This window comes from Pholis gunnellus, assembly GCF_910591455.1.
Source record: "Pholis gunnellus genome assembly, chromosome: 6".
Lineage (NCBI taxonomy): Eukaryota > Metazoa > Chordata > Actinopteri > Perciformes > Pholidae > Pholis > Pholis gunnellus.
Window position 1 is genome coordinate 28,186,851 of NC_136532.1, and position 24,580 is coordinate 28,211,430.

Here is a 24,580-nt window from a genome sequence, read left to right on the forward strand (position 1 = left end):
CAAAACTTTTGGGTCCATTTCAGATTTGATAATGTGTGTGTATTGCGCAGCTCGTTAAGGGCTAAAGTGATGACATCACTGTCAGAGTGGAGCGGAGCAGGAACGTATTCTGTGATTTCTACAAACAAAATGCTCAGAGTGCCACAATTTGCACTCTTCATGCATTATTATTTGCAAAAAAGTGAGCTAATCGTGTGCTGGTCTAGAGAAGTGAATCCAGAACATGTACACATGTTGCTCTAAAGAACATTTACACGTGTTGCTCTAAAGAACATTTACACGTGTTGCTCTAAAGAACATGTACACATGTTGCTCTAAAGAACATGTACACGTGTTGCTCTAAAGAACATTTACACGTGTTGCTCTAAAGAACATTTACACATGTTGCTCTAAAGAACATTTACACATGTTGCTCTAAAGAACATTTACACATGTTGCTCTAAAGAACATGTACACATGTTGCTCTAAAGAACATGTACACATGTTGCACTAAAGAACATTTACACGTGTTGCTCTAAAGAACATGTACACATGTTGCACTAAAGAACATTTACACGTGTTGCTCTAAAGAACATGTACACATGTTGCACTAAAGAACATTTACACGTGTTGCTCTAAAGAACATGTACACATGTTGCTCTAAAGAACATGTACACATGTTGCTCTAAAGAACATGTACACGTGTTGCACTAAAGAACATTTACACGTGTTGCTCTAAAGAACATGTACACGTGTTGCTCTAAAGAACATTTACACGTGTTGCTCTAAAGAACATTTACACGTGTTGCTCTAAAGAACATTTACACGTGTTGCTCTAAAGAACATTTACACGTGTTGCTCTAAAGAACATTTACACGTGTTGCTCTAAAGAACATGTACACGTGTTGCTCTAAAGAACATTTACACATGTTGCTCTAAAGAACATTTACACGTGTTGCTCTAAAGAACATTTACACGTGTTGCTCTAAAGAACATTTACACGTGTTGCTCTAAAGAACATGTACACGTGTTGCTCTAAAGAACATTTACACGTGTTGCTCTAAAGAACATTTACACGTGTTGCTCTAAAGAACATGTACACGTGTTGCTCTAAAGAACATTTACACGTGTTGCTCTAAAGAACATTTACACGTGTTGCTCTAAAGAACATTTACACGTGTTGCTCTAAAGAACATGTACACGTGTTGCTCTAAAGAACATTTACACGTGTTGCTCTAAAGAACATGTACACGTGTTGCTCTAAAGAACATTTACACGTGTTGCTCTAAAGAACATGTACACGTGTTGCTCTAAAGAACATGTACACGTGTTGCTCTAAAGAACATTTACACATGTTGCTCTAAAGAACATTTACACGTGTTGCTCTAAAGAACATTTACACGTGTTGCTCTAAAGAACATTTACACATGTTGCTCTAAAGAACATTTACACGTGTTGCTCTAAAGAACATGTACACGTGTTGCTCTAAAGAACATTTACACGTGTTGCTCTAAAGAACATGTACACGTGTTGCTCTAAAGAACATGTACACGTGTTGCTCTAAAGAACATTTACACGTGTTGCTCTAAAGAACATTTACACGTGTTGCTCTAAAGAACATGTACACGTGTTGCTCTAAAGAACATTTACACGTGTTGCTCTAAAGAACATGTACACGTGTTGCTCTAAAGAACATGTACACGTGTTGCTCTAAAGAACATTTACACGTGTTGCTCTAAAGAACATGTACACGTGTTGCTCTAAAGAACATTTACACGTGTTGCTCTAAAGAACATGTACACGTGTTGCTCTAAAGAACATGTACACGTGTTGCTCTAAAGAACATTTACACGTGTTGCTCTAAAGAACATTTACACGTGTTGCTCTAAAGAACATTTACACGTGTTGCTCTAAAGAACATTTACACGTGTTGCTCTAAAGAACATTTACACGTGTTGCTCTAAAGAACATTTACACGTGTTGCTCTAAAGAACATTTACACGTGTTGCTCTAAAGAACATTTACACGTGTTGCTCTAAAGAACATTTACACGTGTTGCTCTAAAGAACATTTACACGTGTTGCTCTAAAGAACATTTACACGTGTTGCTCTAAAGAACATTTACACGTGTTGCTCTAAAGAACATTTACACGTGTTGCTCTAAAGAACATTTACACGTGTTGCTCTAAAGACTTAATCGAGAGGAAAACCAACGTTCTGCTCCACAGAGACCAATGTTACATCTTCCACAGAACACGGTACCACATTCCTACATCGCCACAAACAACCATCAACATTATTATTATAGATTCTACATCAGTGACTTTGATGAATTAAATAATAATCAGCAGATCGATCGATCGAGGAAATATTATGATGAGATTTTTAGTCAGATATTAAATTCAAACATGAATCAGAAACTGTCTGATATTTGTAGTATTTGTTAATAAAACTACAGATATTTAACATATTATCTAAATAATCAATACACATACCCTTGTTGAGAGGAAAATAGATATAAAATCAGTAATGTTATGAATAATAATATATTATATATTAAACCTTAAAATCACAAATGAGAAGACATCATTCAAATGTTTTTATGGAGACGTGAAGATTCTGACAAATTGTTATTATTGTTATAATTATCCTGATTATTACTGTTGTTACCTTTATAATAATAATAATATGTTTTTATCATTGTTTTCTATCTTCCAGTTTTATGAAGGCGTTTACTTCAAATACATATATCGACGTGTACAACTTAAATACAAATATATGTATATATATATAGATCATATATAATATAAATATGTATATATATATATCATATATAACGTAATATAAATATATATATATATGAAACTCAGCTGCTCCTCGCAGACGGAGAAGTAAATGTGACTAAAATATTAATAAGAGAAGAAAAGTGTCAAACATCATCATGATGAAAAACATAAATATAAATGTTTTTCAGTAATAATATCTTTTAGTGGCACCGGTTTTCAATATTTCATTTTTCAGTCCAGATTGAATCCTTCATGTAGAAACTAAAGAGCGTTTGATGAAGAAGATGAACGACTGGAGCTCCATCTAGTGACGAAGGTCAGACCTCTTCATCACTACAGTGATCACAGTGAGTCAGTAAAACATCAGTTCTATATATATATAAATATATCATATATATATAGAATATATTTTATATATATATATATATATATATGTAATTTATATTATACATTATATATAAAATATATATCTGACAGACTTTGATGAAACGTATTTGTGATGCGTGAAAAACAAACAATCAGGATGAAAACACATTGAAACATTACTGACGATGTAGTTTCATAATAAAGAGCTGGAGGTGAACACGACGACCTGATTGGCTGAGAGTCTGTCTCACTATGACAACAGCAGATGAAGACCCGCCTCCTTGTTCCTGTCAGCTACAGCAGAGACGAGGACGTGAGGGTCTGACTGGACATATTTCAGCTTCACCTCATAAGAGATGTGACCTGTTGCATTCTGGGAGAAAAAAATGTTCACGGTGTAGACTAAAGCTTGTAACTTTCACAATCATAAGAACAAAACGTTTTTACTGGTCTTTACTCACGTTACGGGTCACGTGCACTAACGTTACGGGTCACGTGCACTAACGTTACCTGGTCACGTGCACTAACGTTACGGGTCACGTGCACTAACGTTACCGGACACATGCACTAACGTTACCGGTCACGTGCACTAACGTTACAGGTCACGTGCACTAACGTTACCAGTCACATGCACTAACGTTACCTGGTCGCGTGCACTGTTACCAGTCACCTGCACTAACGTTACCAGTCACGTGCACTAACCTTACCTGGTCGCGTGCACTAACGTTACCTAATCGCGTGCACTAACGTTACCAGTCACGTGCACTAACGTTACCAGTCACGTGCACTAGTGTTACCAGTCACGTGCACTTGCGTTACCTGGTCGCGTGCACTAACCTTACCTGGTTGCGTGCACTGTTACCTAATCGTGTGCACTAGCGTTACCAGTCACGTGCACTAACGTTACCAGTCACGTGCACTAGCATTACCAGTCACGTGCACTAACGTTACCTGGTCGCGTGCACTGTTACCAGTCACGTGCACTAACGTTACCAGTCACGTGCACTAACATTACCTGGTCGCGTGCACTAACGTTACGGTTCACGTACACTAACGTTACCTAATCGTGTGCACTAGCGTTACTGGTCACGTGCACTAGCGTTGTGAGTCACGTGCACTTGCGTTACGTCATTGTGTGCACTAGCGTTGCGGGTCATGTGCACTAACGTTACGTAATCGTGTGCACTAGCGTTACGGGTCACATGCACTAGCGTTGCGGGTCATGTGCACTGTTACGGGTCACATGCACTAGCGTTACGGGTCACGTGCACTAGTGTTACCAGGTATTTGGAGCCCTTTTTGACTGAACGTTGCTACTGATCATTACTGTCATCATGAAAATGAAGCAGAGCTGCTTTAGTCCCGGCAGGAGGGCGGAGCCTCTGAAGACGTTAAAGGAACGAGTGACTTGAAGTGAAAACATCCTGACTGACGGACAAAAGAGACGACTGAAAAGATTCAATAATCACTCAGAGAGGTCACACACAGAGACCTTCACACACACACACACACACACACACACAGTGACCAGTGTATTTCATCCAGGTCCTCTAATAACCTGCAGACTGCAGCCAAGGGCAGCACCTGAACACCACAAACACACACTATGAAACATACACAGTGCAGTTATGAGTTATTGATTTCTCCACAGAGCACCAGCTGTAACTGTCCGCTTGTGTGTGTGTGTGTGTGTGTGTGTGCTAGCGCTAACAGAAGCAACATGATTTCTGAAGTTTGAAGTGTGGCGCTTGGTTTGCTTGTGTTTGCAGCCCGTATGGGTGGAGACAGTCTCTGCAGCAATGTTCTGATGATGATGAATGTGAATTTAAATAAAGGTTTGTTTGAATGTTGGACCTGAAAAGACGGAAAACAAGGTTGTATGTAACAACACTTCCACTGCTATCAGTGTTTGTCATAACTGAATGTAAAGTTTGTCACATTAATATGTGTGTGTGTGTGTGAGGTTGTGTGTGTGTGTGTGTGTGTGTGTGAGGTTGTGTGTGTGTGTGTGTAACAGGTTTATGATGAAGCTAAACGGCTCCACCTGCTGGACAGTTTCAATAATTACACCAAAGATAATATCAAAGTATTTAGACAGTAAAGAGTGAAATAAGTCATATTAACATAATCAACATGAATAACATTAACATATATATATATATTTATATAATAAACTGATTTATTAAAGCATCTTCAAAAACATGATAGAAAATGATTTCACTGTCACAACTTTATCGACACAAACAGGAAAACAGAAGTGAACGTGTGAATGTAAACAGCTCCACCTGCTGAACGCTTCAGTCATTACAACATCTCAGAGAACACGTGACACGTGGAGGACCTGTGATTGGTCGGTCAGAGGACCGAACAGCAGCATTCCCCTGGGTCCTAAGGCTCTCCAGGTACAGCTTGAGAGCAGGTTCACTAACATCTGGTTCTGCTGAATGAACGTTTATTTGACTCATCGATTAAATGTTTTAGTGTCTCTCGTAGATCAATAAACATCAGATGATGACTCACCGGCTCCACCAGCTGCTGGTCCTCGATGCAGACGTGTTGACTCACTGTAGTGACCGTTGCTTCCCAGAATAAGTCAACACGTTGCTGATTGTTTGTGCCATAAATAACGCAGTCCAGCTGAGAGGCATTTTATTTCTCACATGAACAGAGTTCAACCACTTCCTCTGTTGTTTTCTACTCAAACCAATGAATCATGACGTTTACATTCATCACAGCTGCTCCTTGTGACTGATTACACAGCTGTGATTCAGGCACTACGCCCCCGTGTGGTGGGAGGCTGTACAGACACAAAACCACATTATCATCAGTTTCATCAACCTTTACTTTGAAGTTTGAAAGTTTTTTTATAGATTTTCTGTAATTGATTATAACCTTGAATAAAAAAATATGACCTTTATGTAGTTTTGAGTAAATATGTCAAAACAAACAAACAAACATCTGTTGATTTTAAATGACGACGCTGCAGTTCCTCTAATCACCACCAGGTGTCAGTGGAGTCTCTATGGAAACAGATGATGTCATCAGCCGTGATGCATTGTGGGATACAGAGGGAGCAGGTCTGTCCTCAGGTCTCCTCTGAGCTCTGTGTCTCTGAAACACAACACACCTGTGTGAGTGAGTGTGTGTGTGTGTGTGTGTGTGTGTGTGTGTGTGTGTGTGTGTGTGTGTGTGTGTGTGTGTGTGTTACCTGCAGGTTGAGGTAGTGTGTGTGTGTCCTACAGTGTGTGTGTCGAGCCGTCGTCTCTCTGTAGAAGAACTTGTTACAAAGTCGACACAGGAAACCAGAAACAGGAAGAACGAAACTACTTCCTGTAGAGACACAGAGACGTCGTGTTAAAATAATATTCATGTATATCAGTGGTGGCCGTCAGGGCCTGCAAAGCCTTCTCTGCTGGCCTACACACAATCACAGTTAGAGCTATTTTATAATTTAATAATTCTTCTTAAATACACTACATGTATCATAATTTATATAAATATTGTTCCCATTATCTTATGTTCTCATTGCACAGCTACTGTGCTCCTCAGCTGCTCTGCTTCAGTGCAGCTTGTTTTAAGTAGAGCTTTGATCCAATCAGAGTTCACCTCTGTGTCTCTAGGTAGAAGAGAGGCCCCAGGCCTGCAGACTCACCAGTGAATCCATGTGCAGGTTAAGTGAATGGGGACGATGTTGTTGATCGTCATAGTGTTCAACCAATCAGATCTTTAGTTTGACATGGTGGGCGTATTCTTTGACGCGTCAGAGCTGCTAGCTGGCCTACAGCTACGTCAGCATTAACACACAGCTCAGTGTGCAGCAGCAGCTCTGCAGTGAGGTGCAGCGTGTGCTGTGATTGGTCGGTGGGCGAGCACATGACTAGAGTGAAACTTATGCTTGCTAGCAGAACTTAGGTTGCAGCAGTCAGAGTTCAAGTGGAACGATATGGAAGAAGTTCGGACATTTTTTATTTATTTTTTACCTAGCTTTGTTTTTTTAACATCAAATGGTGGAAGAAGGAGGAGAAACGGATTTAGTGGCGGAGTTACTGGGAACGCCTTTCTCAAGAAGGACATTTCTGAACAAACTGGACATCGTAAGAAATGTCCGGCCGACCCCACAGCTAGCAGCCCCGACCAGCCAGGAAAAGGATTTGTGTGAACGGTATTCCTGGCTGACGGCGTCGGAGAAGAGCTGCACAGTGTATTGCTGGAAACGCCTGTTTATTTGTGACCGAACGTCTTTGGTGGATTTGGTAAAAACCTGAAGTGAAGCTGCAGAGAGCTGCTGCTTGTTGTTATTGTCTAGTTATTAAATGAACGCGTACCGACTACAGGAACGTACCATGTGTGGCTTCAGGGTCGTATTCTGAGTCAGCTGCCTGCAACACACACACACACACACACACACACACACACACACACACACACACACACACACACACACACACACACACACACACACACACACACACACACACACTCAGTAGATGATATTTGTGATGATGATGATGATGATGATGATGATGATGAGAGGAAACATGCTGCTCACCTCAGCGGTTGGTTGCTCCTCCGTCTCTTTGTCCTCGGCTTCTTCTTTTCCTACACCACCACCACCTTCTTCTTCTTCTTCTTCTTCTTCTTCTTCAGCTACCTCGACCTCCTCCTCCTCCTCCTCCTCCTCCTCCTCCTCCTCCTCCTCCTCCTCCTCCTCCTCCTCCTGGAAGCAGCCGACGGCGTCCACAGTGATCAGCTCCTCCTCCTGAGCCTCCTCCAGGTGCACCTGGAGGAGGCGGACAGAGAATCAAGCTCACCTCTGTTCTGTAGGTTCAGTTCATCAGCGTTGATGCTCTGACCTCACCTAGTACTACTACCAGGTACTCTACTGACGTATACTCTACTACATCTCAGAGGTAGTACTGCAGTAACCCTGTGGTATTAGTACTAGTACTGCAGTAAAGATGTGGTATTAGTACTAGTACTGCAGTAAACATGTGGTATTAGTACTAGTACTGCAGTAAACATGTGGTATTAGTACTAGTACTGCAGTAACCCTGTGGTATTAGTACTAGTACTGCAGTAAACATGTGGTATTAGTACTAGTACTGCAGTAACCCTGTGGTATTAGTACTAGTACTGCAGTAAACATGTGGTATTAGTACTAGTACTGCAGTAACCATGTGGTATTAGTACTAGTACTGCAGTAAACATGTGGTATTAGTACTAGTACTGCAGTAACCCTGTGGTATTAGTACTAGTATTAGTACCTGCTCCTTGTGCTCTGCAGACTTCATGTGCTCCACAAACTTCCTGGGAGTCCTGAAGTGACGTTTACACACCGGACAGAAGGGACGACACAGCTGCTTACACATCTGGAGACACACACGATACTTCCTGTGACCTCTTCACAATAAAAGCCTTTGATTCATAAGTGGAGCAGCAAAGGAGCCCTTCTGACCAATCAAAACCAGCGGTGACTGTGATGTCATCAGAGTCGTTTCCTACCTTGTGTTGTTTTGTCCGTCGATGGACGATGATGTCATCACTGAAGTGAGTCTGGCAGGTGTCACACCAGCGCTGAGCATCAGGCCGACGCCCCCTGGAGGACAAAAGTTGACCAATCAGGCTGGTCCACAGTGTGTCTGTGTGTGTGCGTGTGTGTGTGTGTGTGTGTCTACCTGTCCTGCAGTGTGTGTGTGTTGAGGCAGATTGAGTGTGTCATCTCCGTCAGTTTCTTCAGGTGTTCTGATCCGGTCATGTGTTCCTGAAACACCTGAACACACACGCACAGTACTGTAGTACTGTAGTACTGTAGTACTGTAGTACCGTAGTACTGTAGTACTGTAGTACCGTAGTACCGTAGTACCATAGTACTGTAGTACCATAGTACTGTAGTACTGTAGTACCGTAGTACCGTAGTACCGTAGTACCATAGTACTGTAGTACCATAGTACTGTAGTACTGTAGTACCGTAGTACCGTAGTACCATAGTACCGTAGTACCATAGTACTGTAGTACTGTAGTACCGTAGTACCGTAGTACCATAGTACTGTAGTACCATAGTACCGTAGTAACGTAGTACCATAGTACTGTAGTAACGTAGTACCATAGTACCGTAGTAACGTAGTACCGTAGTACCGTAGTACCGTAGTACCGTAGTACTGTAGTACTGTAGTACTGTCGTGTTTCTCACCTGCAGAGAGCGACAGGTGAGGTCACAGACGTGACAGTGGAGTCCACCTGTCTGTCTGTCAGCTGTCCTGTCTGTCTGTCCAAACTCTCTGCTCTCACTGCTCTGCTGGATGGTGACCTTCAGTGACCTCACAGTCTGTAGCTGACACACACACACACACACACACAGGAAGTATTACAACACTGAATCCATGAGCGATGTCATGACCTGAGATGATGTCAGTGTTTCATCACCTCAGCTGCTCTGCTGTCATCACTGGGTTCTGCTGCCTGCTGGTCTGGAGTCAGTCTGGACCGGACATCATCTGACACACACACACACACACACACACACACACACACACACACACACACACACACACACACACACACACACACACACACACACACACACACGTTACACAAAAATGGCAGCTGCTCTGAGCATCCTACTATTTTGATTTGTAATTACAGCTGCTTCACAACAACTACAACACGCACACACACACACACACACACACACACACACACACACACCTGCTGTGGAGACGCTCTCACTTCCTGGTTGATCACATGACTCTGGGCCTTTCTCTCTATTGGTCAGAGCTGCTGCCTCTACAGTTCTGAGGAAACAGACAAAACAACAGCTTAAAGTCACTGATCATGAAAATGATTCATGTTGTTGTTTGTGTCTCTTTGATAATATTTATTTATGTATTCGTCAGTGGAATCTGTTTACTTTATTCAATATGCTTTTATAAAACATATTGAATTTGATTTTGTAACAATTTCTTTGATCTTGTTGAGTAATCAATAATAAAAGTGATGATTTATGTAGCGTTATGTTTCAACAGACCCGTCCAGTCGGGCCCTCTTTGTCTCTCCTGGACCTCCATCAGGTCCCGGCTCTCCTCTCTCTTCTTCTGTGGTGGAGGAGGAGCCGTCGACCGGCTGAGTCGGGAGGTGTCTCCTGTGAACGGGGCCGACCGGGTATCGAACCCACGTCACGCTGCTCGCTGAAGCAGATACGAAACACCTGAGAGGAGACAAACGATCCAACCAGAGAACAGCTGATCAAGTGGATCCTACCGGTAACCACTAGAACCACTAGAACCATTATAACCACTAGATCCACTAGAACCACTAGAACCACTATAACCACTAGAACCATTATAACCACTAGAACCATTATAACCACTAGATCCACTAGAACCACTAGAACCATTATAACCACTAGAACCACTAGAACCATTATAACCACTAGAACCATTATAACCACTAGAACCATTATAACCACTAGAACCATTATAACCACTAGAACCACAATCACCACTAGAACCACAATAACCACTGGAACCACTAGAACCAGTATTGCTCAATCTCGTGAGGCTGAACGCCACTTGTCCCTCTAAGCGTGCATCACACCAAACGCGACGCTGCGTGCATCGCGCTGGACGCGCCGGAGAGGGGGCGTGGCTTATCGGCCTGGAAGCCGTTCAACTGTCCGCCATTAACCGTGGAAAAAAACACCTCTATTTCTGCTCAGTACGTGTTGTGGAAGTCCCAGATATCACGGACAGTTGAACGGCTTTCAGGCCGATAAGCCACGCCCCCTCTCTGGCGCGTCCAGCGCGATGCACGCGGATGAACGCAAATAGTCCCCCGGCCGCGTTCATTCGTGTTCATTTGCGTTCATTTGCGTTTGGTGTTCACACACCTTTGGTGTGAACACCAAACGCGGTGAAGAGGTGTGTGCACACCAAACGCGATCGCGCGGACTATTTGTGTTCACGCGATGTACGCAAATGAACACAAATAGTTCCCGCCGATACCGGCGGCGCGAATGACGCTGAAGCAGATGAAACACCTGAGAGGAGACAAGCAGTCCAACCAGAGAACAGCTGATCAAGTGGATCCTACCGGTAACCATAATACATTACATTTACTGAAATTTGGTTCAGTAAATGTAATGTATTATAATTGCAGAAATAAACTAAAAAGAATACAAATCACGTAAATCAACTTCCGGTGTTGTCATGGCAACGTTGATACGCCGGTCAGCGTCATTATTCCGAGCTGCGGTGTTCAGGCGACCGGCCTGCTGTGAACACTCAAACATCTCCGCCATTTATTGAGTGGCGGAATTATAACCACAACCATAATAACCATTATAACCACAACAACCATAATAACCACAACAACCATAATAACCATTATAACCACAACAACCATAATAACCATAATAACCATTATAACCACAACAACCATTATAACCACAACCATAATAACCATTATAACCACAACAACCATAATAACCACAACAACCATAATAACCATTATAACCACAACAATCATAATAACCATAATAACCATTATAACCACAACAACCATAATAACCATTATAACCACAACAACCATTATAACCACAACCATAATAACCACAACAACCATAATAACCATTATAACCACAACAACCATAATAACCATTATAACCACAACAACCATAACCATAATAACCACGACAACCATAATAACCATTATAACCACAACAACCATAATAACCACAACAACCATAATAACCACAACAACCATAATAACCACAACAACCATAATAACCATTATAACCACAACAACCATAATAACCATAATAACCATTATAACCACAACAACCATTATAACCACAACCATAATAACCATTATAACCACAACAACCATAATAACCACAACAACCATAATAACCATTATAACCACAACAATCATAATAACCATAATAACCATTATAACCACAACAACCATAATAACCATTATAACCACAACAACCATTATAACCACAACCATAATAACCACAACAACCATAATAACCATTATAACCACAACAACCATAATAACCATTATAACCACAACAACCATAACCATAATAACCACAACAACCATAATAACCATTATAACCACAACAACCATAATAACCATTATAACCACAACAACCATAATAACCACAACAACCATAATAACCACAACAACCATAATAACCACAACAACCATAATAACCATTATAACCACAACAACCATAATAACCATAATAACCATTATAACCACAACAACCATTATAACCACAACCATAATAACCATTATAACCACAACAACCATAATAACCACAACAACCATAATAACCATTATAACCACAACAATCATAATAACCATAATAACCATTATAACCACAACAACCATAATAACCATTATAACCACAACAACCATTATAACCACAACCATAATAACCACAACAACCATAATAACCATTATAACCACAACAACCATAATAACCATTATAACCACAACAACCATAACCATAATAACCACAACAACCATAATAACCATTATAACCACAACAACCATAATAACCATTATAACCACAACAACCATAATAACCACAACAACCATAATAACCACAACAACCATAATAACCACAACAACCATAATAACCATTATAACCACAACAACCATTATAACCACAACCATAATAACCATTATAACCACAACAACCATTATAACCACAACAACCATAATAACCATTATAACCACAACAACCATTATAACCACAACCATAATAACCATTATAACCATAATAACCATTATAACCACAACAACCATTATAACCACAACAACAATAATAACCATTATAACCACAACAACCATTATAACCACAACAACAATAATAACCACAGTAACCACAACAACCATTATAACCACAACAACCATAATAACCATTATAACCACAGTAACCATTATAACCACAACAACCATTATAACCACAATAACCATTATAACCACAGTAACCAGTCCTTACCTGTCCGCTCTCTGTTTGACCATGGTGAAGACCAGATGATGGAAACGTTTTCAACAGTTTCCTTCAGAATAAAGTTACAAAACCGGAAACACACTAATAAAAGCTTTAATAATAACAATAATAATAATAATAATAATAATATCTATCAGCCATTCAATTATTGTAACTTCATGGAGTAAAAAGCTAAAATATCTTCATCTGAAACCTGGTGAAGATATAATCTCGAATTGTTCTAATTGTTCATTTTATTTTGAAAAGTCCCGTCTGAGGTTCAGAGTTTAGTGAACCTTAAAGACTGAAGTTAACTAACTTGTATTTAAGTCTATTTACTGAACACAGAACTGGTTCATAACTACGTTGAGATATCCACTAATTCACAGGCGGGAATCCTCATTGGCGGCCTAACAAAGTCACAGAAAACTACTTCACTCTGCCGTGAACTACAACAACAAGCACAACCAATAAGGAGTGTTTGGTCCTTACTATTGAAGCCAAATTTACGACTGGCTTCTCCAGATTCATATAATGTCTAAATCAGTTAAAAGTACCCGAGTGTTCTCCGTTAATAAGAAGACAGACTTTAAATTCTCAGGTTTCTGAAGTGAGTCTGGCACCGTCTGTGGTTCGCTGACCGCTGACCGGATGCAGAGGTTTAAAGAGACTTTCGTGTTTTATGTCGCTCTGCTGTCTGACAAAGCTTAAAGGTACATTTACTATCCCAGTAAAGACATTTACTTTAATCTGAATACAGTTTATTTTAGCTCAACTTACCGCTCAGCAGAAGCTAAAGCTAGCGCGGCTACATGTACAGACTGACGGGTGGACTGTGAGCTGCTCAGCGCTAAAGCTAGCGCGGCTACATGTACAGACTGACGGGTGGACTGTGAGCTGCTCAGCGCCTCCTGGCGGCCTGGAGGAGGAACTGCTCCTCCGAAGACCAGATACAGAGATACACACAGGACATAGTACACGTTATACATTCTACATATATATATATATATATAAATATACATTATATATAAATATATATTATAATATGTGTGTTTTAGAACAAACAATGAATGAAATGTAAACTTGCCTCACATGTAAAGACAAGATGAACAGAAAGAGGAAGACAAAAACAAAGAAAGACATGAAAAGAGGAGAAGAAGTGACGTTTTAATGAACGACCTCATTAAACTTGTTCTACTGCTGGTTTTACATGTTGTGAGTTTTATTGTTTAACATCTTCATTAATGATTAATGTTCGTCCAGGAACAGATGAAGCAAACAGATGTTAAACTAGGAACACATGCAGCGATCTGATTGGCTGCTGAGGGCTGGAAGTTATTCCAGGTTTTTAGTGAAAGTGCTGGTATTTCCTGGATACTACACACACACACACACACACAGACAAACATCTGTTATCTGATCTGTTTTGTCTGAACAGAAAAAAAACAGTTTCCACAGCAGCCTGGAATGTAACACACACACACACACACACACACACACACACACACACACACACACTGTGTCTCTCTATATAAAGGGACAGTCTGTGTGTGAGTCTCTCTTCACTGTAGTTTTTCTTCGTGGTCGTGGAGACAAAACCACAACTTTAAATACTTTTAAAAGTTTGCAGAACCAGAGATTAGTGGACAGAAACTCACTCACTCACTCACTCACTCACTCCTCACTCACTCACTCCTCACTCACTCACTCCTCACTCACTCACTCACTCACTCACTCACTCACTCACTCACTCCTCACTCACTCACTCACTCCTCACTCACTCACTCCTCACTCACTCACTCACTCCTCACTCACTCACTCACTCCTCACTCACTCACTCCTCACTCACTCACTCCTCACTCACTCACTTCTCACTCACTCACTCCTCACTCACTCACTCCTCACTACTCACTCACTCACTCCTCACTCACTCACTCACTCACTCACTCACTCACTCACTCACTCCTCACTCACTCACTCACTCCTCACTCACTCACTCCTCACTCACTCACTCACTCACTCACTCACTCACTCCTCACTCACTCACTCCTCACTCACTCACTCCTCACTCACTCACTCACTCCTCACTCACTCACTCCTCACTCACTCACTTCTCACTCACTCACTCCTCACTCACTCACTCACTCACTCACTCACTCCTCACTCACTCACTCCTCACTCACTCACTCACTCACTCACTCCTCACTCACTCACTCCTCACTCACTCACTCCTCACTCACTCACTCACTCACTCACTCACTCACTCCTCACTCACTCACTCCTCACTCACTCACTCCTCACTCACTCACTCACTCCTCACTCACTCACTCCTCACTCACTCACTTCTCACTCACTCACTCCTCACTCACTCACTCACTCACTCACTCACTCACTCACTCACTCACTCACTCACTCACTCACTCACTCAGAAGATGAATAATGGAAGTAAGAGAAGTCTAAATGTGTCAAAGTGTTTCCTGTTTTATAAACATTTTATTCACATTCATGTTTGTGGATATTGAGGTTTTCACCACATGTGGATCCAGTTTCCTCTGAATGGAACCAGGTCTCATGTCTCTGCTGGTCTCAGTCTGTCAGGACGTCCTGCTGTCTGTCTGTCTGGTTGTTTTTTATCAACCAGTGAACAGGAAGTGACCACATCTGGACTGAGGAGGAGCGACGTAGAGACCTGTCAATCACTGTGTGGCCCCGCCCCTAAAGCATCCCCTGCTTTATGGTCTGTGTGACTCTAAATGGACCATCATTTACTAAATGAACATCATGCTGTATTGAAGAAGACTAGAAACTAGAGATTGAGACCATAAACTCATGTTTACAATGTTTACTGAGGTAATAAATCAAGAGAGAAGTAGAGTCATTTTCTCATAGACTTCTATACAACCAGAGGAGTCGCCCCCTGGTGGACACTAGAGAGAATGCAGCTTTAACACATGATGACTGTGTACTGTACAGTGTAGTACACTAGAAGTACAATAGAGGAGTAGACGTCTACAGGAAGAATCAGCACTGTTAGTTTTTTTATTTATTTAGAAGATAAAGTTTCACAGAGATGAAAGAGACAAGAACATGTTGAACAACAACAATAATATTAAGAACAATATAAACAATAATAATAATATTAATAATAAAAACAATAATAATCGCTGCTCATCTGATGTCTTTAGTGACAAACGGTGTCATGTGACAGGAAGTGACATCACAAACTGGTCAGTAAAAGTCCTGATCGTAGTCTGTGGCGTCCAACAGCTGCTTCATCTCAGACATGCTGCTGGACAAGTAGGACGACAGCTCCTCTGAGAGGGGGAGGGGGGGGGGGGGAGAGAGACAGACAGATGTAGTCTTAGCTCCTTTAATAAACATCGGGATGAGATATATTGGTAAACTGTCTCGCTGCAGCCTGTCTCACCCTCTCCCAGCACTCCCAGCACAGCGGAGGCCGTCGCTGATCCCACGTTGTTACGAGCGATGCAGCGATAGGTCCCCGAGTCCTCTGGCCCCGCCCCCTCGATCTGCAGCCAACTGGAGACCTCGAACTTCAGGGGACCGCCCCGAGACTGAGGACGGAGAGACGGACAGGTGATCAGACAGACAGGTGCGTTAAATGTCCCGATCGTCTGTGGTGGGGGGGGGGGGGGGGCGCGCTCACCTGGACCGAGATGTGGGGGTCGTCTCCGGGCAGGACCACGTCCCGGCCCTCCTTCCTCCACTCCACCAGAGCCATCGGGAACGCAAAGACCTCACACAGGAACGCCAGACTGCTCCCTGTCCCGTTCACCTGGCTGTGGGGGGGCACCTTAATGATGGGGACTGAGGGACAGACAGTCAGACAGACAGACAGACAGACAGAGAGACAGAGAGACAGAGAGACAGACAGACAGACAGAGAGACAGACAGACAGAGAGACAGAGAGACAGACAGTCTTACCGGTCTTGCAGGGCCCCCTCCCTCTGGTCTTGAGCTCTGGTCTGGAGAACGTGGCCTCTCTGAACCTGCACATGTTCATGTATGTGAGTCCATCAGAGCCACAGACCACCTTCTGCTCCTCACACACACACACCACCTCCTCCTCCTCCTCTTCATCCTCTCCTCCTGCTCCTCCTCCTCCTCCTCCACGTGGGTCCCTCTGACACCGCATCCCGGTTCCGCACAGCCCGTAGTAGACGCTGCGGTCCCCCGTGTCGCAGGTCTGACCCTCCAGGTTACCGCACTCATTGCAGCAGCCACATGAGTCCAGCACCAGACCGGCCCTGCAGCCCCGGGTCTCCGGGCACAGGTCCGGCTCACACAGCCCGCAGACCCCCAGCTCCTCATCCAGCCGGTCGTGGTCCATCAGCGGGTCGGTGAGGGAGACGTGGCCGGGCGTCTCGGTGCTGAGGGCGGGCAGCTGGAAGGGGAGAGCCCGGCATGTGTGGAGGTTCAGACAGAGACCCAGGAGGAGAACCAGTCCGCTCATTGTGACCCGGTCTGCGGACTCCGTTCGGCTCCAAACACCGACACCGGGACCGGACGGGAGATGCCGCGAGAGAACAACCCCAGAACCAGAACCAGAGTCTAAAACGCGAACAGGAAGAGGGTCACAACAATAAAAGTCATTTTTAAAACTTTAGTTTTTTTTAAGTTAAAGGTTTCTGAACTCATCGGAGTTTTAAACAGCTGAGGTGCTCGCGCTGCTCCGCCGCACACAAACAGGCACGAGACCACCATCAAGACTGCCACAATAAAACCCCAACGTCCGGTCAAATCCTTCAAATTAAAAGCTTGAAAAAAACCCAGTTTGTAGCCGTTATTGCGCCTCCAGGTCCAGTCTTGGGTTCGTGTAGACCACAACCTGATCAGGGACAGTCCTGGTCCCAGAACACCAATTTAACCTTCAATATGAGTCTTATGTACATTAATAATTATCTTGTGTTAATAAATATAGACGACCAGTAATGAAGAAGTATTCAGATCCAATAAAGTCTAAAATACTCTTATGAATAAATGTTACTTCAGTTAGTATTATCAGCAAAATCTACTTCAAGTATCAAAAGTAAAAATACTCATAATGCAGAATAATATATGACTTATTTCACCGTGTTTTATTATTATCATAGAATATTATTCCATTCTGTTTCTATGGCTAATACATTCATATAAAAGCATTTTAATGTTGTAGTTTATGGCTTACATTTAAAAAAGTAACTAAATCGACCTTTAACTATCAATGTAGAGCAGTAGAAAGTACATTAACCCGAGAGATGTAGAGTAGAAGTACAGCAGAAAGTAAAGTACTTATATTCCACCACAGTTAAAAACTACATTAAAACTAGATGGAAGCACTGACACTAAATCAACTATAGTCGAATCAGTTTTATTCTTCTCAACTTTGAAGAGAACAAATAAAATCATCCTGAAGGGAAAAAAAACGGACATGTTGAGCTTTTATTTTGAAGGCGCACCAGTCTTATTTCCGGTCTCGTTCGGTTTCACCTGACACTGTTTAAGGTGCAGACGGTAGCGCGCGGCTCTGTGTTTTTGATGTGCTCCCTCCAGCACGCGCAGCAGCTGCGCGGCATGCGCTCCCCTCCCCCCACAAGACTCAACAGCTGGTAAAGTCATCATCAGGTTTTTAGAGTCTGGAAAGGTTCCCAGGGTCCTCCAGGAGGTTTACAGGTCCTTCAGAGTCCTATAGGGTCCTCCAGGAGGTTTACAGGTTCTTCCGAGTCCTTCAGGGTCCTCCAGGAGGTTTACAGGTCCTTCCAAGTCCTTCAGGGTCCTCCAGGAGGTTTACAGGTCCTCCAGGGTCCTTCAGGGTCCTCCTGGTCTTGAAAAGGTTCCCTGGGTTCTGTACTGGTCTCTAGGTCCATGGGACCTTTCAGGGTTCTGGTGGTTCTTGGTGCTAATTATAACTCAATAATCAATCAATATCACATCTAGTGATGCTCTCTTTGAGAACCAGAACCAGAAGTCTGACCCGGTCTCTCTTCAGACATCCTGAAGACACGCCCCCTAAACTATGTCATGAAGGTAAACAAACAAACATGGCTGCCGCTAAAACTCACAGCTGGTAAACTGACCAATGTGTTTCCAATGGAAGAATCTGATTGGCTGTTTGATGAGGGAACCAGTAATGATGACTTCCTGTTGGACTACAGAAACATGATGACTTCCTGTTGGACTACAGAAACATGATGACTTCCTGTTGGACTACAGAAACATGATGACTTCCTGTTAGACTACAGAAACATGATGACTTCCTGTTGGACTACAGAAACATGATGACTTCCTGTTAGACTACAGAAACACATTCCTGTTGGGGGCCCCTGCTGTTCGGCCTGTGTAGCCCCGTGTGTTTGAGGTGTACTGCTCCCGTCTGCTCTCTGAGTTATTTGGTGCTCGCCGCTCGTCAGACGTCACTTTATACTTCAGGACTATTTCTGACTTTACTATTATTATGAAGTCTGTCCATTCATCAATAATGATCACCTTTTATTCTCATGTTTATTTGACTTCATTGTGATTTTACAGAGAGTACTCAAAATATTAAGTACACTTTAGTAACAAATTAGGAACTGTTCAACAAATATGAACATTATTCATCATCAAAGTCAAAGAATATTCTAAATTATTTTTTGTAAAACTAATGATTACATCATCAATAGGCTTATATATTTCTTAATTTGACATTAACTTTCATATTTTCTTTAACTGGTGATGTCACCGTCACCAGTTCAAGAGGAGTGGGCGGAGCCACCATCACCGCTGGCGCCACAGGGTCACGACGGACCCCCCCCCCTCCTCCCCCGGGGGGGAGCAGATGTGGGAGACGAACAGACAGTGGTAGTTCCACAGCAGCAGCAGCAGCATCAGCAGCAGGCTGCAGAGCACCAGGACCACCAGCAGGGGGACACGGAGAGACACCGGGGGACAGGTGGGGGGGACGCCACAGCTGACTGGGGGAGGAAGAGGAGGAGGAGGAGAGGAGGAGCAGCGGTGGAGCCACAAACAGAAACCTTTGAGTCCAGATGGTTGGAGCTCTGATGTGTTCTGAGATGAAGGCATGGTCCTAGAGGTCCTGGAGGTCCTGGAGGTACTGGAGGTCCTAGTGATCCTGGAGGTGTTTGTTGTTCAGCTGGAGCTCAGCCGGTCTCTGAAGATTAAAAACATGACTGATGGTAAAAGTCAGAAGTTTCATAATTCACTGAGTCAGTGTCCCAACATGAGGGTCGAGGCCCAACGATGAGTCACAAGACGAGTGAGACACTCAACTAAACTAGAAAACACATTTCCTGCTGAAAATGCGTTGGAATGCTGAAAGCTGAAATTTATTGCAAAAACATTGCTGAAAACAGATATCCAATTAAAAAAGATTGCAAAAAGCTTAATAATTCAAAAAGTTTAAAGATTACAAATATGAAAAGTCACATCAGCACTCTGCTGAAAGAGCTGAACATTTTGATATTTGAACGGTTTCTGTAGCTTAAAATATGAAGGAGCAGAAGTGTTTGACAAAACGTATGGAAGAAATATAATAAAAAGAGGAATAAAGAACAGGATAACAATAGTTGGAATGCTTAAACAGCATTCCAACAATATGAGAGGTTCTATCTGTGATCATCGATGTTAGAACGTTCTTAAACAGAGAAGTCGAACACTCACACGTCACTCATCAGAACATGGAACATCGAGGAGAACGGGGTTCTCAAGGTTCTAGTATTTATGCCCCCTGGAAGTGATTTTGGCTTTTACAGAAAGACATTTTATTTAATGACAAAACTTGTAGACAATTTACAAAACCTGTGGATCAAATGAATCTAAAGATGAGAAACATGATGAGAGAACATAAACTATAAACGATTAACATTCATCTCATTGATATGCGCAACATTACAAAATTAATTCAAAAGTAGTGTATTGTTTACTTTTATGTTAAAGTGCTGCTCTATGAACTAAAGGTCAACAACATTTGGTTTAAACACTTTAAACTCATCAGGTTCTTGTTAACAGCAGGATTCTCTTCACACAGCAGCAGTTATAACACAGTTATAATGATTCTGATCATAGATATTCAGCCGGTGTTCACAACTTTATCTTCATGTGTGTCAGAGATGAATTTAAATATACAATATAATATACAAATCTGATTTCTATAGATAGATATATCAGTATTATTACTATTACTAAATAGTAATACTACATAGTAATATTACTAATAGTATATAGTAATAGTAATAGCAGTGGTGGGCCGTCAGGGCCTTCTCTGCACCTCAGCATTAACACACAGCTCAGTGTGCAGCAGCAGCTCTGCAGTGAGGTGCAGCGTGAGCTGTGATTGGTCAGTGGGCGAGCACGTGACTATCGTGAAACGAAACTTAAAGTAGCATCAGAGGCTTAGTCGGAGTAGTGAGAGTTCAAATTGAAAGATATGGAAGAAATTATGACGTTTAGCTTGGTGTAGATTATTATCTTTTTACCGAGCTTTGTTTTTTAACACTCAACGTCTGAAGGAGGAGAAACAGATTAGTGAGTTGGGATTTAACCGTGAGATTAAACTCTGTCAACAAAGAAAGGAGGATGGAGTTTGTCTTTAAGTGAACAGCGTTTGGTAAGTGAACTGAGTTTGTTTTTTTACATCTAGTATCTGAACGGCCCTCGAGTGTGTAGCAGAATGTGTGTTGCTGGATTGATTTGTTGCTCTGTTGTCACATGAATATATGTGACCGGCTCTTGTGAGTTTGTTGTTGTCATTGTCTTAATTATATAGATTTGGACGATATGCATTGTCCGTTAATTCGAAGAATACCGCGGAGTTATTGTTTGTTAGCTAGTTTAGCCTCTCAGAAGTGCGGGGCCTCAGCTGTCTCTTGTTGTGTTTCTTTGTTCCGGGTTCAGAGGTCACAGCCCGCTGTCTCCTAGTGAGCACAGAAAACATTATATTTCCCACAATTTAAGCTTCTGCACTAGTATTATTCAAACGTATTGTTCGGTTCGTTAGCCTCGTACCGAACGGTTTAATACGAATACTTGTATTGTTTCAGCCCTAGAAACAAATAACCGTAGCTGTGGCTCATCATGAGGTTATTAGGAGGTGTTTCAGCTGCAGGACAGCACTGAAGGCCCAGCTAGAACATGCACGGCTGCCACTGAGTAATAGCAATAGTAATAGCAATAGTAATAGCAATAGCAATAGTAATAGTAATAGTAATAGCAATAGTAATAGTAATAGCAATAGTAATAGTAATAGCAATAGTAATAGCAATAGCAATAGTAATAGCAATAGCAATAGTAATAGTAATAGCAATAGTAATAGTAATAGCAATAGTAATAGTAATAGCAATAGTAATAGTAATAGTAATGATATATATATGTTATGAGGATCACTTTCTCCCTTCAGAGAAATGTGTTTATTCTCTGGAACAAGTGGGTGAGATACTAAAACCATGAGGAACAGATTGTGTGGAGATAATGAATGCATGAATAAATGAATGAATGCATGAATAAATTAATGCATGAATGGAGGCATGAATGACCTCTTTATCCCATTCTCTCCCATGCCCCCCCCCCTGATGTTTGTTCATGTGTACACAAAGTACCAAACTGTACAAAGTTACACAATTTATCAAACCTGTGCACGGTATATAATGAACACTTGGCCTCGCGCTGATGTATACTTACTTAAGCTACTGTCCAAAAAAAATCTGAATAAAAGAAAAGAAGAAATGTTTTAACTTGATCTTTTAAATAGTTTTAGGGTCAATAGCTAAACCCGACGGTCTGAAACTGGATCAGTTTCTCCAGGGTCCGGGTCTGATGAGGTCAGCTGGTGTGTTAACGTCAGACCCGGACCCTGAGCGGATCTCCAGCCGCCTCACTGAACCTTCTCTCGGCTCAGTTTACGACCCAGCAGCGCTAACAGCAGCCGAGCTAACGGAGCTAACGGAGCTAACGCTGCTAGCTCACGGCTGGCTGATTACCCAGAAGCCCCGGTGTTCACGGCGGGAGACCGAGGACAGACAACTACGAGGACTACTTGTGTTGTGGGACATTACCAACGGGTCCAGGGGCACATCTCAAGTCTCTTAATTGTCATTTCCTCGCTCCTCGATCCTCGCTCGAACCGGAAGTTGTTCTGCGCCGCAATATTGACGGACCGTCCCAAAGCTCTTATTTATCTCTGAGGAGCGAGGAGAGAGGAGGGAGGAGGGAGGAGGGAGGAGGGATCTCTGAGGAGCCATGAGCGAGGACCCACGAGAACAGGTTTTAACGGTGGACACGCCCCCTCAGTGTTCATCATGTGATTGGACGCTGCAGCTGATCGGACTGATGACTTTATATATTTATATATAAATATAAATAACCTCACATATATATTTATATATAAATATGTATATTTATATATATGCATATAATTATACATATTTATTATAAATATATATCTTTTATAAATAAATATATGTATTTATAATAAATAAATATAATAAATACATATATTATATATATATATTTACATATATATAGTATATGTATTATATATTTATTTATTATTCATAAAAGTTGAATGTTTTGGACAAAAGTGACAGAAATCAGTTTAAACTGAAGTAAATATTCATTTATTACTGTAAACTTGTAGTTTTTCATTAGATGCTGTACACAAACTTTACAGTTGTTCAGGTTTAGTTAAGTTACACTCAACATTATTTATTATTTATAATAATTAGAACCTATTGGTTTCATGTCCTCCCAGTTAAACCGACAAACAGTCGAAGAACAAACCGTTCATGTCGACTCAGAGGACACGTCTTCTTCTACAGTTTCAGTGTTTACCAGAAGGAAAGGTCTTCTTCTACAGCTGTTAACTGACCTCTGATCAGTTTACACAGGATTATAGATTTAATACAAACATCATCATCATCATCTGTACAACAGCAGGAAACAAAACCCCCCAAACAGGAAGTTCAATCAGTGCTCTACATCCAAAAGAAATCGTTAAGAAAAGAAACAGAAATTATGTCACAGCGTGATGTCACGCTATGACGTCATCGTGTCAGGTGAGCTGCACGAACATGGATGTAAGTGAACTTTGAACTTTTCAAATCTGGTTTGAAACAATAAAAAAATATTTTTTTAAACCTAAGAAAAAAACAAAACAAAAAAATGACATCATCAACACTTGTTATTAACTAACTGTTATTAGCAACATTTGAATATATATTTAATGCTACGTGTATATTTTTATACATCTCCTGCTGCGTCTGGATCAGTTCTTAGTTCATTATGAGTTCATGGTCACTTTTGTTTATCGATGCATCAAATACATTAAGAACTAAAAACAACCTTTCAAAATAAAACATCCTGTTTCTATTCAAACCTGAAGATGAATAATAATAATAATATTCATATAACTTCACACAAACACATAAATCACAGAGTAATGTACAGAGACACA

At 41.7% G+C, this 24,580-nt stretch overlaps 2 protein-coding genes across 4 annotated transcripts; both read right to left on the minus strand.

Moving 5' to 3' along the window:
- Nucleotides 1–5,401: 5,401 nt before the first annotated feature.
- Nucleotides 5,402–13,229, minus strand: ciz1b (cdkn1a interacting zinc finger protein 1b). Of its 3 annotated transcripts, none has more exons than XM_079161004.1 (12): nt 13,144–13,229; nt 10,156–10,335; nt 9,837–9,922; nt 9,555–9,625; nt 9,322–9,456; nt 8,807–8,901; nt 8,634–8,727; nt 8,396–8,500; nt 7,681–7,911; nt 7,474–7,510; nt 6,340–6,461; nt 5,402–6,242 (listed from the first exon to the last, which is right to left on the minus strand). In XM_079161004.1, the coding sequence occupies exons 1-12, from the start codon at nt 13,164–13,166 to the stop codon at nt 6,123–6,125; spliced, it is 1,299 nt and encodes a 432-aa protein (XP_079017130.1). In that variant the 5' UTR covers nt 13,167–13,229; the 3' UTR covers nt 5,402–6,122. The 3 variants fall into 3 exon arrangements, with proteins under 3 accessions (XP_079017130.1, XP_079017129.1, XP_079017131.1); XM_079161003.1 differs by having other exon boundaries at nt 9,322–9,462; XM_079161005.1 differs by lacking the exon at nt 5,402–6,242 and having other exon boundaries at nt 6,378–6,461; nt 7,457–7,510; nt 9,322–9,462.
- Nucleotides 13,230–16,314: 3,085 nt separating this feature from the next.
- LOC306697068 (kazal-type serine protease inhibitor domain-containing protein 1-like) lies at nt 16,315–17,755 on the minus strand. Its single transcript, XM_079160810.1, has 4 exons — nt 17,080–17,755; nt 16,802–16,962; nt 16,562–16,709; nt 16,315–16,448 (listed from the first exon to the last, which is right to left on the minus strand). The coding sequence occupies exons 1-4, from the start codon at nt 17,606–17,608 to the stop codon at nt 16,363–16,365; spliced, it is 924 nt and encodes a 307-aa protein (XP_079016936.1). The 5' UTR covers nt 17,609–17,755; the 3' UTR covers nt 16,315–16,362.
- Between the last annotated feature and the right edge of the window lie 6,825 nt (nt 17,756–24,580).